General features: G+C 34.6%; 2 protein-coding genes across 4 annotated transcripts; one reads left to right on the forward strand and one right to left on the reverse strand.

Annotated features, from left to right (window-relative positions):
- Positions 1–3,670: 3,670 nt before the first annotated feature.
- On the reverse strand, positions 3,671–14,219 carry LOC101214771 (probable glycosyltransferase At5g03795). Its single transcript, XM_004133702.3, has 6 exons — positions 13,864–14,219; positions 13,482–13,778; positions 12,981–13,267; positions 9,746–9,978; positions 4,205–4,362; positions 3,671–4,042 (listed from the first exon to the last, which is right to left on the reverse strand). The coding sequence occupies exons 1-6, from the start codon at positions 14,023–14,025 to the stop codon at positions 3,941–3,943; spliced, it is 1,239 nt and encodes a 412-aa protein (XP_004133750.1). The 5' UTR covers positions 14,026–14,219; the 3' UTR covers positions 3,671–3,940.
- A 2,345-nt stretch (positions 14,220–16,564) lies between these two features.
- LOC101215010 (cytochrome c1-2, heme protein, mitochondrial) lies at positions 16,565–21,890 on the forward strand. Of its 3 annotated transcripts, none has more exons than XM_011652301.2 (8): positions 16,565–16,757; positions 17,827–17,897; positions 18,174–18,388; positions 19,685–19,964; positions 20,166–20,237; positions 20,975–21,091; positions 21,234–21,299; positions 21,390–21,890. In XM_011652301.2, exons 2-8 carry the CDS (start codon positions 17,841–17,843, stop codon positions 21,504–21,506), a joined length of 924 nt encoding a protein of 307 aa, XP_011650603.1. In that variant the 5' UTR covers positions 16,565–16,757; positions 17,827–17,840; the 3' UTR covers positions 21,507–21,890. The 3 variants fall into 3 exon arrangements, with proteins under 3 accessions (XP_011650603.1, XP_011650604.1, XP_031738735.1); XM_011652302.2 differs by lacking the exon at positions 16,565–16,757 and adding an exon at positions 17,139–17,293; XM_031882875.1 differs by lacking the exon at positions 16,565–16,757 and adding an exon at positions 17,306–17,432.
- The last annotated feature ends 269 nt before the right edge of the window (positions 21,891–22,159 follow it).

The following is a 22,159-nucleotide window of genomic DNA, read 5'->3' on the forward strand; positions in this document are numbered from 1 at the left end:
CAAGACAAAATTCACTCCTACCCGCTCTAGGAATAATAGATAGGTTGTTCCCTTAAGGACTGAATCCAAGTCTTGAACAAGGGGTTCCACCCTCTCATTGGCCCGAGAAGGATTCAGTTTAAAGGTTGGACCTTAAGCCAATTGTTCAATAGTGGATCAATTGGGCTTTAGGAGCAAGATGTAGTCTCGGGGGTAAAATGGTACTTTGACCCAGTCGAGGATACAAACAACCTGTGAATGATTAACTTACTTATCATAGTTATATCACATGGACACAAATATATCTAAAGTGAGAGGAGTGTAACTACGGGACTTCAGTGGAATAACTAGTTAGTTAATGAATGTTGATTAACTCGGTCTAAAAGAGTTTAGCCAATTAATCGTAGATCGTTAGAGCTCATGATCTATAGGTTCATTAGGTTCCCTCGCTAGCTCACAATGAATTAACTTAGAACATTATGATGAAATAATTTGAATTGTTCGAATTAGGTAAAGAGAGAAACTCGAACATATTTGATATAGTTGTCGATTATAAGCTTAAGATAGAGCTTCATGTTTAAATATTAAAAATATGAATATGAATTCTTATTTGAAAGCTTGGAATTGATGGAAATGGCCAAAGTTGTGAAAAGTCAAAATGTTGACTTTTGACTTTGAAAGTCAAACTTTTACCAACTTTATATTCAAATGTGATTTAAATTTTAGAGAAATGAATGTGAATTCATGCTCGGGAGGTCAAAATTATTCAAGAGGGATAAAATGGTAAAAAGTCAAAATGGTGACTTTATACTTGAAAAGTCAAACTTTGAATTTGATTTTAAATGTTAATTACCATATTGCCCTTAGACTAATTTAAATAATAACACTTGTTGAGATTTGGCAATCTTATGACTTGCATGTGATATGCAAGTGGCTTATTGCATGCAGGTCACCTACCCCACTAAGAATGTCAAGTGGTGAGGTAGGGGATCAACTCTTGCATGTAGCTTGCTTGTAAAGTGATTTATTGCAAAGGTGAAAGAACTCTTTGTTTTTGAAAAAGTGTCAGAATTAATTTTGTAACTGTGAATTACAAAAATCAAGAACTTCTTTTACTCTCAACCCAAAAAAAAAAAAAAAAAACCTAAGAATTAGGTTCCTTCAAAAAGATATCATGATCTTTCTCTTTTTTTTCTTCCACCACTCGAGTCCCACAACTTGATTCTAAGTCCGGAGAATAGCGAGTCAACACTAGTGGTAGTCCCGACTTCGAGATCGTGAGGAGATTGCAAAAAGTTTGTGAAAAGATTACAATAAGAGAAAAACTTAAACATCAAATGTGAGTTTTTCTTTTAACCCTATCTTTGTTTATATTAGGGTTGTTATGCATGTTGATTACTAAATTTTGTTTAGTTGCAATTAGAGTAAAGTTTGATCCTTATTCCGCTGTGCATGTCTACCGTTTTCATCATCAAGAACGACAAGGAGCTTTAGAATCTATTTTTCGAGTATGCTAGTGGGAGCTGGAGTAGTCAACTACCAAATTTTGAGGTTCAATGTTACTCGAGGTTTTGGATTTTAGGTTGAAGAAGAGAATAATTAGAAAAAGGAAAAATGATAATTTACAAGAAATAGTTGGGAAAATTGACCAAAGTAGCAAAAATTAGTTAAGATTTAATGGAAGATTTGGGAAGGTTTGATTTTACAAAAAAAAAAAGATAAAAAAATTAAATAAGATTTGAGAAGGTTTGAAAAATGGTAGAATCTTATTCTACTTGTCTACCGAAATACACTGAGAAAACTCAAAACAATCTATAAGTTGAAAATTTTTAATATTTTAGAAAAATCTCCTTCGAGATTGAACGAGAAAAACAGTTTTAAAAATCTTAAAATTTATCATACCATTTAATTTGGTTTCTTTTAGTTTCACTCTCCATAAAACAAAGGGAGAACGAGAGAGGAAGAAGAAGAAGTAGGTGAAGTGAGGAGAGAAATAATAGTAGAACTTTCTAATAGTTGTTATTAGCTAATTTTTACATGGCATTTCAGAATTTAAAATAATAAAAATTATAGAGAAATTTTCATGAATATAATAAAACATCAAAATATTTACCGTTTGTATAACAATATCAAAAAGTCCATGAAGTCGGTCAGTTTTTAAAATACTCCAAATTTGTCTTTACTTTCCATTTTTTTATTTTGCGATTTTTCTTTTCCTTTCCATCGTCTTTCTTCTTCTGCAACATTTTTTTTCTTTTTTTCAAATTGTTATTTGATTATTCAAGATCATGTACCAAATATAAAAGAACTTTGGTACAAGATAGTTGAGATTTTGGTACACGTTTAGACATTTAGATTGGGCTACAACAAAATCTAACAAATATAAAAGATCGAAAAAAAATCATTGGGATGTTGGCACATGATCATGTAGATTTGAGTAATCAAATCTAAATGATCCTGTAACAAAATTTAAACAATCGTGTAGCGAAGACTTTTGAAAAAAAATCATTTATATTTGAGTTCCAAATCTAAAGAGAGCATGTAGCAAAGAATAACCAAATCTAAACGATCGTGTAGCCAAACTAAATAATTATGTGCCAAAGAATCCTTAAAGAAAAATCATTTAAATTTGAGTAAACTTTTGTAGCCAAATTTAAACCGATTAGATTTAGACCCAACTTTTGTAGCCAAATTTAAACCGATTAGATTTAGATTCAAATCTAAACGATCATATAATATGTAACAAAAAATCTTGAAAAAAAATCGTTTAAAGTTAGGTAAACGATCGTGTCGCCAAATTTAAATGATCTTGGTACAAGATCCCAAGATCGTGTGCCAAATAATATTACGCATACGAGTCTCCAATTAATTGCTTGTTGACAGAGACATTTTCGATATTTTTCTTTGTGGATACATGGACTTTTTCCGTATTCAAAATTGTTGCAAATATTTACCACTTTGTTATATTTTTTAAAAACCCCAAAAATACATGTACTTCTATAAATAATGGTAAGAAACTTTCTAAACCTATTTTAAAAGACACTTGCAGATCAAACATATTTCTGTTTTCCTTTAGTTGTGTGTTTTTCTTATGAAATGCTGAATGTTATTTCTTTTCATGGATGTTTGAATTATTGGTGTCCTAAGTAGAAAGAAAGAATGGTTGATTGGCTGGTTAATTCTTGTGAGACTAAAAAATTGCAATTGGAGGACTAAAATAAAAGGATAATGTTTTTCAATTTAAAATAATAATTTTAGGGAAAAATAAATGGTACAAATTCAATAATCTATATATTTACTTTGTTATTTGCAACAATTTTCTATTCATTTACCATTGCTACAACTTTATTTTTTCACGTAAAAACTGAAAAAAAATAATTAAAACACAAAACTAACTTATTACATTGGGAAAATCAATTTTGTAACAGTAACAAATAGTAGTTTTAATAACAAGACAAACATTACTTCAAATCTAAATTTGACTATTTTGGATGGTACTCGAAAATCAACAACTAGGGAAAGAAAATATCCATAACCAAACAAAATTCACTAAATATCATTAAATACTATTTCAACAAATATCATTAAACACCATTTCAACAGTTACATTTTTTTTCAAATCAAATAAAAGGCATAACACATACAAGTTAAAAAGTGAGTTTTGGGGAGCTTTATCTATAGGGAGAAGACAAACAAAAACACTAAGTTGACTATAATTTGATACAACGCTACAGTTACACATGCAAACAAAAAAAAATCAAGAGAATACATTCATAAGCATGTAATAAAAGTCTAAATGAACAAAAAAAAATGTCAAATGTAAAAAGAATAAGAGAAAAATATCGTCAAATGAGATAATTGAGAATGTACAAAGTTTGATTACAAGTATTTTTTTTTTCTTACAATGAGAAATCAACGAACAAAATTTTGTAGCAGAAATCATGAGTCTAACTATAGCATATTAATATTTAATGACATGGTGTCGTAACCATAAATCATACATCACCATATGGAATGCATCATATTTGATTGGGGGAGAATTCCACTGAAAATGCTTTTGAACCTGATAAATGTGCAATATACACCAAACATGTTAAGTTTGTTAGTGATTAACTTTCTACCTGAATTTTAGAGTGTTGAAAGTGTTTTTTCTTTAATTTCAAAAAAAAGATCTACTTTGTTAAGTATTAACAAATGAATAGTGTAGGAAGAAGAAATATCGTACCTGCATTAAGTTTTTGTGGAGTTTTATGAACTCAATATCAGATATGTCCTTGAGTATTTGTTTCAATTGGTACACATCACGTTCCTTAACTATTACCGAAAATTTTCTCCAATCAAGAATGTCATTGAATGGAAGGTCATAATAATCTGACAATATCACTGCAAGAAATCCATACAAATAACTCAAAATAAACCCAAACAAAGAGATTTTCACAGAATATAAAAAAGAAAAAATTTCATACATGAAAAAAAGGAAGATGTTTGATGATCTAATTCATTTTCAAAATTGATGAAGAGGATTGCAAACTTAGAACTTTAATATTATCCTTAGGAACATGTTAATACTCAATATAATATATAGTTAATAGTAGCTTGCATGTTATTGGTATATGTACGATTTACCGAGGTTTGAGGAGTTCACTGAATAAACTTTGCTCTTCTTTTTATGTTAAGCACAATCAAAATAAAAATTATTTTTCCTCATTTTCCTCCTTTCTTCACTGATTTGATACAATACAAGCTGTTTCCTTCTTTTTCCAATAAACGCAAATGGGGTTTGAAAGAATTAGGTATATCGCTGGCTTAAGGGAAAAAGATATTGTATGTACAAGGGAAGTACTCAGCCTCTTGTGTTTTAAGATGACAAGGAAATTCAAAAAGATAGTTACAGAGGGCATAAGAGTGCTTATTTTCACACCAAAAGAAAGTTGAAAGAACCATATCCATAAAACAATCAAAAAAAAAGGAAACATCCGTAAAAATATGACCATTGCTTTCACTCAAAGATGCCAAAGAAAAGCGAACTGACGAAAGCCAACTATAAAATCTTCTCAAAATCACGACAAGTAAATACCCACAAAAGTAGATGCCAGAAGATCATAAACGTGGTTAGAAAAAGGCACAGACGATCCAGAAGCTTCAAAAACAATAATCCAAAAAGTGGATGCAAGTATGATACATGAAGTGGTGACTAGGAAGCTTTGACAATAGCATATTCACACATAATGCACCAAGAAGGGGACAACCTATATCAACGTACTAATGGCTCCAAGACTAAGCTCCATGTACTATTTGCTCAAAGACTAAGCTCCTAGCTCCCCAAGAAAGATTTTAATTTTCTTGAGATAGTGATTCTCCCAATCACCAAATAAAGATCTTTTAAAAGACGGTTCACAATCCCAAACAAATCCTCCTTGATTAATTTAACAAAATAGTGCAAAGAAGAATCAAGAGGTCAAGTCCAACAATCAAAAAAACTTTGAATACCAAATGGAGCCAAAAGATGAAAAGACAAGCTCATTTATTAGTTTCCACATCGTTAAGGTTGCATCAAAGGCACAAGTCCCATGCATTGGTTGTCTCAACGTACACAACAGCCTCAATAGCATCACAAAAAGAAAGGCAAGATGATAATGCGTAGGAAACAATCATAATTGGACCACAGCTAAGCCATGAACCAGTCCAAAAAGAAGTAGAAGTCTCATCACCAAGGGAACGTTGCACACGGCTGGCAACCAAATAACTAGTTTAACAGATAAATCTCCAAGGGATTCAATAAACCAAATCAAATAGTTCTTGGCTAACCTCTCCCAATTTTTTTTTTAGAATACCAACCTCTCCCAATCATAGACTCGTAATACTTAGCATCAATGAGCCTCCTTCATAAAATCTACCATTTAGTAAGAATTCTCCCAACCCATTTAGCCAATCAAGCAAATTATGATGCTGAAAAATGACCAATTCCAAAGCCACTTTGATTTTGGAAGTCGTGTAGCCTCCCACTTGACATTATACATACCACCATCGCCATGAGAACCTTACTAGGAAAAATTATGAATCAGCTTATCCAAAGTCCTTGCAACCTTAGTACACAAAACAAAGATAATAAATTGGCGAACTAGCAAGAGACGCCTAGACAAGTGTATGGCAACCACCCTTCGGAATGAAACCATACTTCCAATTATGGAGCTTGTGCTGAATTCTCTCAATAACAGGTTGCCAAATGGTTATTTTTGAGTTACCACTCAAAAAAGTAAATTATGCCCCTATTTGCAACCAAAAAAGACAACATCCACTCCATCTCAGTGTCAGCAATATGAATCCCAAGCAACTCGCTCTTGTAAAGAATAATTTCTAAACCATTGACCCTATCAAATAATTTCTAAACCATTGGCCGGCCCTATCAAATATACGAACAGTGGATGGTTCAAACAAAAAGAGTAAGCATGATAGGATGGGCGGCAATATAACCTAAACAAGCATGGTGAGCCAAGAAACGATTAAGGCAATCAACAACCAAAATAAACAAGAAAGGCGAGAAAGGATCACCTTGTGGAATGTCCCAGAAAGGGACGATATTCCCTTGCGATTTGCCATTGATAATGATAGAATAATTAGCACTAGAGATAGAAACTTTGATCCAAGATCGCCATAGAAAACCAAAACCCATAGCCTAAAGAATAACATCCAGAAACTCTCAATCAACAGTATCAAAAGTCTTCTCAAGATCCAATTTGAGAACCCCGCCTTTATGGGGGAGGGTCCAATTAGCCCATTAGCAATTGAATAGGCATCTAAAATTTGTCTATTGGCAACAAAAGCTGGTTGATTTTCAGAATTGACAGAAGGCAGAACAAACTTTAACAAATTAGATGAAACTTGAGTAATGATCTTATAACTTATAGGCACAAGAAATTAGACTGATAGGGTGAAAATCATCCACCAATTCAGAGTCAATTTTCTTGGAAACTAAATAAATGTATGCCTTTAGGGAAGCATTAATAATACTAGATAAAAGAAATCATGGATCATAGCCAAAATGACAAATCAGGATTAAGAGTGGGCCAGAAGAAAAGAATTTATTCTTAAAACCATCAAGGCCAAAGACTTGTTTGACCCCATAGAAGAAATTGCAATAAAAGCCTCTATTAAGTAGAAGGAACTTTAAACCTATTTGCATGTTCACCACCGTTCGAACTCAAGTCAAGATTAGTTGGGAGAAAATGCTAATTCACATCATTTGTAACCTTCAAACAGAAATCAATAAATTCAATTTCAATATCACTAGCTAAGAGAAGGCTAGTACGATCTCTAACTAAAGCATTTCAGCAATTAAGCTCTTTAACGTTTTTTTGCAACTAAAATTGGATGAAAAAAATGTGTGAACAAGACACCTATCCCTAAGAGATAAAAACTGTTATGGGCCAAAACTAGACCAAGTTTAACAGCCATTGTACAAAGGAATGTCAAGCAACTGATATTTTCAATCCACTGATTAAATGCATGCATACTTTGTGGTAGAGAGATCATGAGATTTCTCCAGAACCAACGAGTCACATTAAAATCACCCCAATAACCCATTAATCACCACCCAAACCAACCAAACCATCAAGCTCATGCAAAAAATCTATTGACCTCATTTCCAGGACCATAAAAAGCCAAAAGTCAAAAAGAATAACCCCATCTGTCAAAATATATAAATATATATATATGGGTAGAAATAGTCAAAAGCGGTTATTCTTGGATTGAAAAGTCAAGTTCACACCACCCCGTATGATTCTGATTCAATAGAATCAAGTGTGCAATCACTGTGAGAAGGACTACATATGGATCTAACCAATCGATGATCAACAGTAGTTTATATCGTTTTCTGAAGAAGAACGATACCCAGATTTATTTTTGAATCGACTACTTGACTAGCACATTTTTGTATAAATTCAAGCCACATATATTCCATGTAATAATAACCTTCATTGATCATGTTCCACACCCTCCAAGATTGGCGAAGGCGGTTAATTTGTCATAGTGAATTGATGAATGAAGGTTTTGCAATTCTCTTTTCATCGTATTTTTCATGGATTTTTTTTGGAACTGGTTCAATCAGAATAGTGGCAGGGAACAAGATGCAGGCAGTGGTTCCATAGCATTTCTCACCTTTCACTTAGTCCCCCAACATCAACTCAAAGCTTGTGTAGGATAATATCATAATAGCAAAAACACTCCATTGAGTTGAAGGTGAGAAAGGTGAAAATTGTCCACCCCATTACTCTGATAGAGACTCCTCCTGTAGCACTCGAAAAGTGCTATTCTAGGACTCTTATTTGGCTAATTTCATGCTTTAATTGTATGCTTTGATGTCGTTCTTTGTTGTCTTTGTAAGAAACAAGTTGTTGGACAGAATTTGACGGCTTTGGTGTAATGATGGAGCAAACTGAGCCCTATTAGGGAAAATTTAGATCAGGCATGAAGAGGGTGAAGTTTAGCCTAAAAAAGACGATTGAGGGAGCTTAGCAACGCTGCAGGGCACTATTGGGAGCGTCCCAACAACACTGTTGATACTGACCATTGAATTCCCATTTTAATTTTAATAAGAGAGGGGGTGTTCTAAACCAAGAGGACGAAGAACACTTCTAGTTTACCAGATAACTGAGCCTTGGGACATTGTTGGAGTATCTAGAGCTCAAGAGTGAAATTCAAAGCTGAGAGTACGATCCTGCCTCAGGGATGTGGTCAGATAGCTCAAAAAGCCATTTCTTCTTTTCTAACTCTCTTTAATTTCTCTGGATGTTTGTATTTATTTTGATCTTTCATATTCTTGACCATGAGTGGTTGATTTTCGTTATTCTAGGGTGTCAGTGTAGTTTAGGGATTGTTGATCGATTGAGTTGTATTCCTTAGACTTGATTCTTAATGTTGTTGATCATTTGGTCCCTGATTGATTCACTCATGTTTGATTCCTTGCTCAAGAGAGATGTCATTAGGCTCTAAATTGCTAGACTACTATACAAGTATGCACGAGAATTAGGTGAGCAATAGAAGCTAACGAAGAAGAGTCCAAGTGCCACATAGGTTAGTTAATTGGAAAGAAATTAGGATTAATAACTTGATGTAAGAAAATGTGACATCAAGAGAAGATACTTGAAAATGAGACTTCTATAACTACGAAGTTGGTGTTAAATTGGTTGAGGGCAATCAAGTTCATTAAACAAAGTCATACCCTAGAACTCTCGTGTGACCGAATTTCCCGGTTATTTACATTACTTTCTTTAATGTTATTCTCAAACACTTCAAACTCAAAAGGATGCTAGTCCATCTCCGACTATTTCTATATTATAGCATGCCTTATGTGCTTGCGATCAACATCATGGTTTAGACATATCAACTCCCAATACCTCCCCCACAATAGAAGACTGAAGGGAAAATTGAATCAAGATCATGAAACAAATAGTTTAAAAAAGAAGCAGAAAGTCAAATTGTAAACATAAAACGAATGACCCAGCCACTCTCCTACAGCACTCAGCAGCCTTTGAACTTTTATCAGCCTTCCATTTTGTTCCTTTTGCATTCAATTGGAAATTTAGATTACTATCCCTTACATTTTAATAAACTGGATTTGGAAAAATTAAAGGAAAATCACCTTCCTCCTCTACCATTCGCAAGAAAATGAAAAGATCAAATTAGATTACCTAAATATTCCATTGAAAAAATAAAAGTAGAAAATAAATTTTCTATAGCTAAATAACCAAAAGAAGTGAGTTCTCACCCGGAACACATCCATAATGGATTGAGTCAGCTATTCGAGCACTGTTGACTTGCGAACCTCCTGGGCATATGCAGAATTTTGTCTTGTAAAATCTTTTCTGGTACAATAAATGTCCAGTGGCCCTGCTTATCCTGTTGTTTGAAATATCTAGTTCTGTATCATTCTCCCACACGCGTGCTAGTATGACTCTAATTTTAGAGTTCCGATGCCCTGCCCAGAAACCTAGGGTTGTCCTATAAATAATATTAACATCTCCGTCAGCAGCTAATATATATTTTTTATGTGACAGAAATTTTATTAGAGAAAAAGATTATACAACTGTGAGATAAGATAAGTAAATCATCTGAGTAGAATATATATTAATTTGATTGAATACAAGAAATCTTCATTCAAAACTTTTTTTTGAAAAGGGAACTTTGAAAATGATGTGGTAAATATGGTCAACAATTTAAAAGTCTTCTCAGGGCTTGTAGTGAGGGAGAAAAAAAGCAGTCTCGTTGAGGCAATCAGTAGTATATCAACAACACACTAAAGTAGGTATAACATTCAAGAAAATCAGGTTGGAAGTCTTCCTCTTGTGTTAAAACGCCTTTCCCCATCAAGTATTTGATAGTTCTCAAATTATATATTACTAATTCGGCAAAGCCAAGGGAGTTTTGAGAGGTCCCCCCTCTCCACAATGCTCACGGAACTACACAAGAAAGATTAAGAGCTGATAAAATCAAACCCACCCCTCATCCCTTTAAAAGGCTAATTTTAACTAACAAAATTCCCATGGCCCCACATCCCCCCCCCCCCCCCCCCCCCCCCCCCACACCCACACACCCCCCCCCCCCCCCCACACACACTCACATAACAGAATTTGCTACATTCTCTTTCTCGACCTTTTTTGGCCCAGTACCCGGGCTTCCTTCTTGGGGAATACACTTAATTAGCCAGAACCTATCAGTATTCTAGTCTACCTACCCATTGATGCAAAGATTTCTTATGAGGTTGACTATCATGAGGCCTGCTCTCTCAAATGTTGATGGCAAATCTTTATTGTTAAGAAAAACCTTAATAAACAGAAGAAAATATACAAAATGGAGAAGACAAAAGTTTCCTTCAGCACAAATTATAAAGAAATTTTACATGTGAATAACAAAAAAAATAATAATAGTATTAATAATAAAGGACAAGTTTTGTCCACTAAACCTCTAAAATCTAAAACAAACCCAAGAGATTTGAAATCCATAAACTCTCAAATATAATAAAAGTTTCTCAAATTTCTATCTAATAATAAGCTTCAAAGTAATGCACAGTAAGCATTCAACTGAAAACTCCTCTCTGAACCATGAAGCAAGGACAGCAACTGTGGAACATGGGAAGTACCAGCTTACACCAAACAATTAAAGAAGCTCAAGACAATCCTTATTCAGAAGAGCACACCATTTGAGCCTGATGCTCCTGAACTTTTCCAAAGTCTTTAACTTAACCAGCACTAATTAGGACAAATCACTGATATGAGGTTCTTCCTTTGAATGAAATCCCAAATATTAATCCAAGGAACATAGAACAAACCACACATATTTAAGAAAAACAATTAAAATAAAATTGGTAAAGGGATCGACAAGGAAATATACCCAACCCTTCCACCATCTACTATTAGTCTATCTACAGGGGAAACTCTGAAAATTTATCCTGTTCTTTAACAAATAGACCTATAACATGAAATGCCTACTGATCTCTAGACCTCATCCAAGCTGCTTTTAGTCCACATGTCACTTAAGACCTTGACTATCCATTATGTTAATGAATAAATAAAGTTTACAAGTTTTCTTACAATGTGCTCTAAGCCACACATGACACATCCCCTTGACAACCTCTTGTTTACCACGTCGTCTCCATCTTAAACAAAATACCTCCTAAAAGGCCCTTCTTTGCCTCACCCCAGAGTCCAAGGACTCCTAAAACTCCAACTCTCCAAGTTTACCAATCAAGGAGGTAGCCTAATCTAGCCCCATAAGTTCTCACATCCACCTTATGATATAAAGCATCCCCGCACACCCTTCTCTACAAATTATCCCAGCCATTTAGAAGGACAAAAGCTTTTGCTACAGAAGTTCCCAATACTAAGTCCCCCCATCTCTAGAGTCAATATGACCTTCCAGTTAACAAGATGACCCCACATCCCCATTTGAGTCTTTATTCCGCCAAAATAAAACAGTCCAGAACTTCTCAGTAAACTCAACAAGCTTCCCAAGAATAGGCATAATGAAAAAATAAATAATAAAAATAAAAAATCAAATCAAACAAAGTAAAACGAAAGAGTACAAGGGAAAGGACGGATTGTCTGAGAGTTAGCCTGCCACTTTCTATTAAAGTGCTTTCGTCCATTTCTGAACCTTGAACAGCACTTTACCGCCAATAAGTTCCAAAATCTGCTTCCCTTAAATTACTACCTAGTAGTTAATCTAAATAACTCTGTCTTTGAGGACTTATAACTTGACAGATTACACAAATGGTTCAACATCCAGGTCTATTGTTTGCAAAAATGTTTACAAGAAGAATCAGGGGTAACTGAACTTGCTTAATCCAGAATTAAGCAAAGGACATCTCTCCTCTACTGAAGTTAATACTTTATACTCATGATAACTGTTCTAACTTATCATTTAAGTTCACCTAACATCACCCTAACAATAAGATGAAATGTGAATTAATATCTCAAAATTAGAAGAAATTACGCTTGGCTACTGTGTGGGAACCTGAAATATTTAACTTATTATATCGAAATTGTTTCATTTAGAGGGAAAGACATTCTTATGAACAGCCAAATTTAAATTTAGAATAGGAATTAGAATGTAGGGTTTCTTTTCACATCCTTTTGTATGATTGGAACACTAAGTAGCCAAGCAAAAGCAGTGGTACACATGGGTAGAGAAAATTTTGTGATTAAATGTTGCAAGTGATTCGTTTTTATGGATAAATTGTTGGGTTCTATCTCTTTATAGCAAATTTAAACAAAGAAATGTCATAATTTTTTCTTCCATCCTACTTCTGATTCTGAAAAGCAGTATAAACCAAAAATATAGACGAGATTCATACATGGAGGAGAAAGATCAAAGTTCAAAGAAAGAGAATAACTAAAACCAGATTTAGGTTGTAATTGCCAACAAGAAATCACGTTGTCTGTCACTATTCACTTCTTAAGGTGAAACAAATGGAAAGTATAACTCAAAAATATCAATTCCTTTACCTATTTTCTGTATCATTTCCTCCAGCTGGAAGAGCAAATGGCTGCAGCACTTGGGGAAGAGCAACATCCTTGTGAGGAATGAATCCGACATCATAGCTAGGAGAGCACACAACTCGAATTGCATTCTTTATAAGAAAAGGCAAGCCTTCGGAAGCTCTCACACCAACATCATGACAAGTGACAAAAAAGTGATCCGCGCCCAAGGTTCTGTTCCAGTAAGGATACTTGGATATCAAGCCTTCGACATAATTTTGGACAATTACCGTCATATTCTCGTAGGATGTACCCTTCATTGGATCCATAAACATAATGATTTATAAGAAAAAGAAGAAATTAAGCAACTCGCATTCCCCCAAAACCAATGCTTCTAGCCACACACACAAGTAACGAGCAAGAAGCTACAAATCCACACCCACCACTAGTTATCTAATTGCTAGTTGTTCAAAAGAAAAAAAAAATAACAAAAAAGAAAACCCAAAAAGGATCGGATAAGAACCATACCTTGCCTCGCATCTTATGACATGATATCGGAATGAAAAAGAGGTGTGCCTGATCCGGATCTTCAGTGCGGAAGCGACTCTCTCTAATATTCTGGAAAAAGTAACCCTCACTTGCATACTTGCCAGTGAGCTTCCTGGGAGTCTGGTAAAAAGTATTCGGATCGCCATCTGGGTATATATAAACCTTGAATTTGCTCTCCATATCCGCATAATTCAAGCGAAAAACTTGTGGAGAGTGGTAGACATCCGAAATCTCCGCATCCGCAGCATCATTAAGGGCTCCCAATTTGACGGGCAGCTTTGGAATGAGAAACCGAAATCCATGAGCATAAAACAGAGGGAAAAGAAGAAATGAAGAATGTGGAAAGAAGAAAATGGCGTACCTGAGAGGAAGAGGAGGGAGGGGATGAGTGAAGGGAAGTGAAGGAGAGATAAGTGAAGGAGAGGAGGGTGAGAACGGCGAGTGTAAGGAGAGAGGCGCGGAGAGAACAAAGAGGAGATGAAGAGGAGGAGGCCAGTTGAAATGGATGCTTGAGAGCTGACATTACCGGAGAAAGAGAGAACGCAGTGGAAGAGTGGGGGCGTGGAGGAAACCGGCGACGAGAATGTGAGGTCGACGGCACTGTAGAAGGTGGAGAAAGCGAATCAGGTTCCAGCTTCGGTATCGGTTTCGGTATGGGAGATTGAAGAAGGCATTCGGATTTCTTTTTTTATGCATAGTGTCATAATCAAGCATCAACATGTGATCGGTTTGGAGTTCGATTTTAACTTTATTTTACACCATGGTGATAAATTTTGAGTAACATATCAATGTTTTCTTCCATATTTCTATATTTTCTTTAGTCTATTGAAATTTATATTTGAAGAGAGAAAATTGTAACCAAACATAAATGATAACCAATATAATAGTACTAATGTAAGGAAATATAACACTTTTTAAAAAATATAACACACACTTTGAATATTTAGATTGTATAGAACAATTTAAAAAAAAAAAAAACTTGGAGACCCACAATATCAAATATCAAAATATATCGGTCAACACAATTAATCGACCACACGCGCACGAGTAATCTTCTTCTAAATGATCATGCACTACTGTCTAAATGATGGGGTTCAGATCATGATACACAACTAGTTTATTTAAAATGATGGAAAAAAAATTTCAAATTTAAACAATTGGATAATAAACTCTGAACGATGGCGAGAAAGCTTCGAACATAAATTGTCGTTGGATTCGTATACACGATCGTTTATTCATGTAGTGAAATAATATACTTTAAATGATCATGTTGACCATGGTAAACCATCGTATTGATTATGGTAACTGGTCATGTTGGTTATGGTAAGCGATCGTGTAGTCTAATGTAAATGATTGTGGAAAACTTCAAACCTAACCATCGTGTAATACAATATACACGATCGTTTAGATTTTGGTACACAATTGTTTAGAAATACAATGGTACGTAGTCGAATATGATGAAGATGAAATAGAAAATTTAAACGATTGCATCTTATACTCCAAACGCCGAAAAAAGAAAATTTGCAAGAGGAGATAGAATATATTGCAAACAAGATGAATAAATCACAAAGAATAAGAAGAAATAACAAAGTACACAACTCGTCCTGCAATATTAAGTTTTTCTTACTTTATTCTACATGTTGTAAATATTTATGGATTTTGTTACATTTACGTAAACTAACCTAAATATAAGAAATATTTTTAAAACTAAAAAAATAAGTAAAACTACTTAGACGGAATAACGAATTTATATCATTCTTTCTCTTTATTTTCTCCCTTTAGTACCACTCCATTTGTTATCCTTCTTCCATTTTCCCCTTTCTTTCTCCTCACTCCATTCTTCCTTCATTGGATTTATTTGATAAATTCTCCACCGTCCTTAACCCTTTGGTTCTTCCGTTCCACCTTTCAACACTCATGGATTTTCAATCCTTTCTCCTACGAAACCCATTATCTCACCAAAAATCTTCATACTTTCCTACCCTCCGATAATTCTCACTCACTCTCCTCCTTCCTTAACCTTATCTCTCCTGATTTCATCGATCTTACTCTTGTTGAAACATATGTTCTAAAACTCGTAGTTTGAAGTTTAAAATTATATTATATTCAATAAAATGATTATTGAGGACTTATTAGTGAAAACAGAATATTATACTCTTGAATCCAATAAATTCAGGTCCCAAGGCTATCTAGAGTAAACTTGAATTTTATGTAGAGAAATAAACATGAATCAAGATCGAGTATAAAGCCTAAACAATCTATAGTATATGAATAAAGTTGGATGTCTTATTCTGGTCAAGACACTATGGTTGCGGCCTGCTTTGTAATTAATACAACCGATGTGATCATAAATCATTCATGTGGAGACATGAAAGTGGGGTCATCGAGTTTACATAAAGATTTGAACCATGAAATAATCATTTTTACGTTATAAAATTGTTGACTATATAAGATTGACTATTTTGATTATTGATGACTCAAATAACTTAATCTTCATCCTAAGCTAACTATGAACTTCTATTTACACGAAATTGATTATGGATGACCTAGGTAACTTAATCTTCATCCTAAGCTAACTATAAACTTCTGTTCACACAAAATTATCCCTTGTTTGGCTAGACTTAATCACTAAGAGGTTGCTGTATTTAAATGTGAAGCTCTATAAGTTTTATAGATAAACACTTCTAGATATATCTTGTTTGGCTAGACTTAATCATTTGAATCCCGATAGAAAACCAAGTGTGACGTTTAATGAATATGAGAGGAGCATGCCTTAATCATAAACTAGTTAATCAAGCTAAATCGCATTAAGGTGGTCATATAACTTATTCACTTGGTAGCATTAGACATTCTTTCATTAATATAAGTTAGTTCATGTTTAAACCATATATTTTTTTTTGTTTGCTAACATCCCTTATTTTAATCAAATTTATATTTATGTAAATGGCAAAGGAAAGAAAAGAAAAAGATGGGAATTTGGTGAACCAATCATCTATAGCCACGAAACACAAACATGGCCCACTGCCACTGGCCCACTCTCTCCGATTTTTTTGTAGCCCTATTTCCCTGTAAGAAAAAAAAAAACAAAAAAGAAAAAGAAAAAAAACTAGGGCTTTCGTTTCTCCTTCACAAATCTCTCCGTTTCTCACCCGATCTGCTTTCTCGCTCTCCCACTCGGAGATTTTCTGCGTTTCTCTGCCCCTCTCCACTTCCTCCAGTGACGCTTCTCTCTTCGCTCCCTTCGATTTGCATTGGGTATGTTCCTCTTTCACTCCATTTCTTCCCCTCTAACAAGTTTCTGCATCTTTGACATTTCATCATGCCACTGCACTTTACGTTCTTCTCTTTGGTCCCATATTCTTTTCTCATTTTTATGTTACTCTGCCAGTATAAGTTTCTCTTCCCATTTGTCTTATAGTTTGAACATGGCGATGGCCGCCAATGAAAGCCTTTTCACTGAATAATTTTGATTTCCCTGTTGAAATTCGGTCTGAATTTGGTTGAACGAATCCCGAATCCCGAATCCCTGATTGAATGTTACCGTCTCGCTCTCTACAAGTTTCCATCAATTTTAACTGAACCGATCGGGTCGGCATGTTTATTATAATATCGACCCGAACCCCAATTGGGCCAAGCAAATGCTTGTCGCCATGGGAGCCCATCCAATATTGTTGGGCCAAGCAGGAGTCTCTCACTTTAACCCATTGATATCTCCCTTTTTATTTTTCTTCGCCTCACCTGCGATTTGCTAAGGACCTCTACTTCTCCATCGGATCTCTGAGCTTCGACAGGTTATTTGACCCTTCTCAGCATACTCCTGTTTGCTTTGCGCTGATAATCCCATTGGATCACGTTATTTGTCTTTCTCTGATCTTTTATCTGATTTCTCAAAGGATCTAAGCATTCTATTGCGCTTTGTTCACTTTTCGGGTTAGGTTTTTAGCATCTTATGACATGTTTCAGATTTAGTTGTAGCCTTCATTTCTGTGATTATGTACACTTTTTTTATAGGATAATGTTTTGCAATTCCTCCGTCTAAATATTCCATGACATGGTGTTTTTATTAGTTTCGAATGTTGATACGTATAACATGGGGTTCTAAGCGTTACTAATCTGTCAACATATTTAAAAAAGGTTTGTTTCTGCGTCCACTGAAATTGATAGTTCCATTGTACTCTTACAAACATTTTGGTGGCAGTTCTGTGATTAGCAGAAAGATTTTATTTTAAAGTGGATGTGTGTTCGCTTTTTCCCTTTGTCTTTCTTAAAGAAGTTAGCAGTTATTTGACTAATTGATCTTCATTTTTTTGTACATAATTTGTAGAACTCGTAACTGAAATGGCTGGGGGAGGAATGATCCGGCAGTTGCTGAGGAAATTTTCATCTCAATCTTCAGTAAGACTAATTTTTTTTGTCTTAAACAATAATGATTAGCTTTTAATCAAGTTTCTATTTTTCCTCCACTAAATATATGTTAAATAATTTATAAAAGTAGTGATTATAATCCTTGACTTTGAGAACAGTCTTGATCTCACCAGAATTTACATTGTGTAGGAGTGAATTATGCCCGTACTTTTGAGACAACCATTTCCATATACTTTATGAGTGACATCATTTTCATGTTTAGATTAGCTGAGAATTAGTTGTAATTGCTATACCTTACTTGTGCAGACCCCTCCATTGACCTCATCATTGATTTCAAAGAACCAGGAAGCTGGCTTTGCTGGGATGAACTCTTTTAGAAGGCTGGCTCTCCTTGGAGCAGGCGTTTCAGGATTTTTCAGTTTTGCAACTTTGGCATCTGCTGACGAGGCAGAACATGGTTTGGAGTGTCCAAACTACCCTTGGCCTCACCAGGGCATTTTGAGTTCATACGATCATGCTTCGTAAGATATGATGAGTTTTCACTTTTTTCTTGCTTTATGGAACTGTTTGAATCTTCAACCCATATTCACTTCACCATCAGTCTCACAACTGTGTCCATTTTGTTGTGTTTTAAGCCTGCTATTTAAAGTTCTTCAAATTTTATTAATGCTTAATGATTTTCCTTTTTATTTAGTTCATTTAAATGTATTCTATTACAAGGGCTGCAATTTATTATTTCAGTCCCCTGTTTTGACATGAACCTGCTGCTCATCATGGTAGTCAATAGTCATGGATGATTCATCTCTAGAAATAGATATATAGCTCATGCCTGAATGAATTGATGACCCTCTTATGTCTTTAGTTTCGAAGAAATGGTTGCCAGTCCTCAGTCATTGAACTATTTAGAAACTTTACATTAATGGACAACTGGACCTTAGACTGTATATTGATCATCATCACGATCATGTTATCCTCATTCTTATTGATGTTGCTGTTATCATCATCATTATCTCCTTATTCTTCCAATTTGAATTTATCAAGGAGTTGCAATTAGTCAATGATGTGAAAAGATTGAAAAAGAAAAAACTGGAAGAACTGTAAAGGTAGCTCATAATTAAGCAAAGATTCCAAGAATAAAAAATGAGGAGTATTTACCAAATCTTATTCTTCAGAAACCCCTTACAAAATGCTATTCTTGGAAAAAGAAATTCCAAGGAATTGCCTCAAAACATGAGCGATTACAATCATTCTTCTATTTGGTGAATATCTATAAAAAACTGTTATTGTCAAAAGGGATGGGAAATGAACTCCAAAGTCCGTAACTCTATTGGATCTCAGATTTCAAAAATTGAGACCAGAAATATAGAAAAGTATTTCATCTGGTATTTCAATGTTGAACCCAGACTATTGTTAAGAAGGTGGATACAAGGAGTTATCTCTTGAAAGGATTATAAAATAGTGCAATCGTTTGGTTCATATCAAGTAGAAGTTCTAAATTACAAAAGAAATTGTAAGAAAAACTTATTAAGTTAATGAGATCCTATAGTTCTTCCTTATCCCTACACAAGTTGGCAAAAATTATACGATTACTTTCCAATTAAACCTATCAAGGTGAAACTTTTGAACCTATCAACAACACTAGTCAGAACAACATTCTCCCACAAGGGCTAAACTATTCCCTGGAAACTCCAGTTCAAACTGGAATTCCTCAAAATTCTCTGCCAATATTTCAATGAGAAGGTGCATCAAACAGAAAAAACCATTCACATTTTTTCCATCAATTTATTGATGCTTTTAGGTTGATTTTGCTTGTGCAGGATTCGTCGTGGTCATCAGGTTTATCAGCAAGTTTGTGCATCTTGTCATTCCATGTCTTTAATATCATATCGTGACTTGGTTGGTGTCGCATATACCGAAGAGGAGACAAAAGCAATGGCTGCTGAAATTGAGGTAGTTGATGGACCCAACGATGAGGGTGAGATGTTCACTCGTCCAGGTAAACTTAGTGACCGGTTTCCTCAACCATATGCAAATGAACAAGCTGCTAGATTTGCCAATGGTGGAGCATACCCTCCTGATCTGAGCCTTATCACAAAAGTAATTCTTCTTTATTATTCTTATATTCTCAGAAAGTAAGATTATATATAATATATTCAATCATGGGCATTCCAAATTTTTTTCATGTCATGGGGATTGTTTTTTACCCCTTGCAGATACAAAAATAAATGATTTATGTGTTACGTATATTAGGTTGTTGAGTACTCTGTTCTAAAGCTATTTACCTCTTTTCCCTCTCAGGCTCGTCATAATGGTCAGAATTATGTATTTGCCCTTCTTACTGGTTATCGTGATCCACCTGCTGGTGTTTCGGTAAGATTTAAGCCACTGTACTTTTACTGAATTCAAAATGATGTTCTTCTGTATATCTTGCTACGTAGGTTTTCAGACAACTACAATTGTAAATTGTTGGACTTGTGTGAGTAGAAGATATATCTTGATTATCCTTATTCTGCAATTATTTCACGTGGACTTAGTTTAGTTGTAGATGTTTTCTAATCAATTGTGATCTAATGTGTGGGCACAGTTGACACTGAACAGATACCTACATATTGCTTTTCCATTTCCTCATATTTGTAGAAAATTGTGGCTTCAGAAGTTGCAATCTCAAATGCTTATTTAATTGCAGAAAATTGTAACTCTCCTCAGTCAAATAGCTGGAACTTAGGTAGCCCATTTTTGAAGTTGTGCATCTACATCGTTATCGAATCATTGGATCATGTGGTTTTGTTTTGTTTTGTTTGTTTCTCTTGGAGTCTGATAGAGTATCTTCTGGCTAAATCTGATCTATTTTTTTGGCCTTTGGTTTTTTTTTTATTTTTTTATGAGTATTCTAATCTTCATCATTAAATATGAAAAAAGCCTTTTTATTCCTGCGATCTGTGTAAAACATTAGTTCTTAGTGTTGCTGATTGATATAGGAATAGAGCTGCCATCTTTCAAAATTTAGGATTGGATACCAATCAAATATTTCCAACCAGTAAGCAAACATGGATTATTTTCCAGCTTTTGGTAACTAATTATGAAGAACGCTGTGAATGGTTTTGTAGATCCGAGAGGGTCTGCACTATAATCCTTATTTCCCTGGGGGAGCAATTGCGATGCCTAAGATGCTTAATGATGGAGCTGTTGAGTATGAAGATGGTACCCCTGCCACAGAAGCACAGGTTAGTCTACAAAATATATAAAATATATAAGTTATATATATCGATATAAAAACACATATTCTAAATGCCCATTTCTGCCTGGGCTAATTGAGCATTCTTCCGTACACTAACTAATAAGTTCCATGTCCTTGTGGTAATACAGATGGGTAAAGATATTGTATCGTTCTTGTCATGGGCCGCGGAACCAGAAATGGAAGAAAGAAAATTGGTAAAACTTGCATACTAAATCAGGCGTTGGCTTGTGTTACACATGTCTGAGTTTTCCCATTTCTGATGTTTTTTTTCCCTTGAATGTCAGATGGGATTCAAATGGATCTTTGTGCTTTCTCTGGCCCTACTGCAGGCCGCATATTACCGACGATTGAAGTGGTCAGTTTTGAAGTCCCGCAAGCTGGTTCTTGATGTAGTCAATTAGCTAGCTGCGTTGGAGTTGCTTCTATTATTTTGCTTCTGGGAAGAAATGAATTGGCAATAATTATGTGTTAGAATGTAATATGTTGTTTCTTGCGAAGCAATTTCCCTTTTTGAATCATAGTTGATTTGCAGTGAAATGACCTGCAAGTGTCTGAGTTCCTCCTTTTTTTTTTTTTTGATGGAAATAAACTCTGCATACGCCGAAATGCATTATTTTTGTGGTAAATTGTCACAGCTGAACCGACTTTCATGTTGGATATATTTGTTTGAAGCTTCGAGTTTGTAAGATTTGTAGGATAAAACAATGAATTTGAAGCGAGGCAGCCCCCTCAGATGTTGTCTTCCTATTTGGAGTTTAAAGAATTAACCAATTGATATTCTACGAGATGGAGCTATGCAGAATTAATTTGATATTTGGATTGTGTCGAAGTTTTGCGCCCAACAAGTTAAAGACGATATTAATGTTTTCCTTTATAAATTTCTTTTTCCAAATTATCCAATGGGAAAATGATTTAAAATAATGCTAAGATATTTATATTGTAAATTATTACCATTTATTTGTGATGGAGATAAAACTACAATTTGTGTCTACCATTATATAAATAGCAATCTATTGCAATCCCTAATAAGCATTTGGTTATATTTCTTAAAAAT

This window comes from Cucumis sativus, chromosome 3 (assembly GCF_000004075.3).
Source record: "Cucumis sativus cultivar 9930 chromosome 3, Cucumber_9930_V3, whole genome shotgun sequence".
NCBI classification, from domain to species: Eukaryota; Viridiplantae; Streptophyta; class Magnoliopsida; order Cucurbitales; family Cucurbitaceae; genus Cucumis; species Cucumis sativus.

Excerpts from the sequence above, each read along its gene's own strand:
- LOC101214771 (XM_004133702.3), bottom strand. The coding sequence starts at position 14,025 with ATGTCAGCTCTCAAGCATCCATTTCAACTGGCCTCCTCCTCTTCATCT. Across the intron at positions 4,363-9,745 it reads CCATTATGGATGTGTTCCGG|TGATATTGTCAGATTATTAT; the intron begins GTGAGAACTCAC and ends GATTTCTTGCAG. Across the intron at positions 4,043-4,204 it reads TCCACAAAAACTTAATGCAG|GTTCAAAAGCATTTTCAGTG; the intron begins GTACGATATTTC and ends CACATTTATCAG.
- LOC101215010 (XM_011652301.2), top strand. The coding sequence starts at position 17,841 with ATGGCTGGGGGAGGAATGATCCGGCAGTTGCTGAGGAAATTTTCATCT. Across the intron at positions 17,898-18,173 it reads AATTTTCATCTCAATCTTCA|ACCCCTCCATTGACCTCATC; the intron begins GTAAGACTAATT and ends TTACTTGTGCAG. Across the intron at positions 21,300-21,389 it reads AAATGGAAGAAAGAAAATTG|ATGGGATTCAAATGGATCTT; the intron begins GTAAAACTTGCA and ends CTTGAATGTCAG.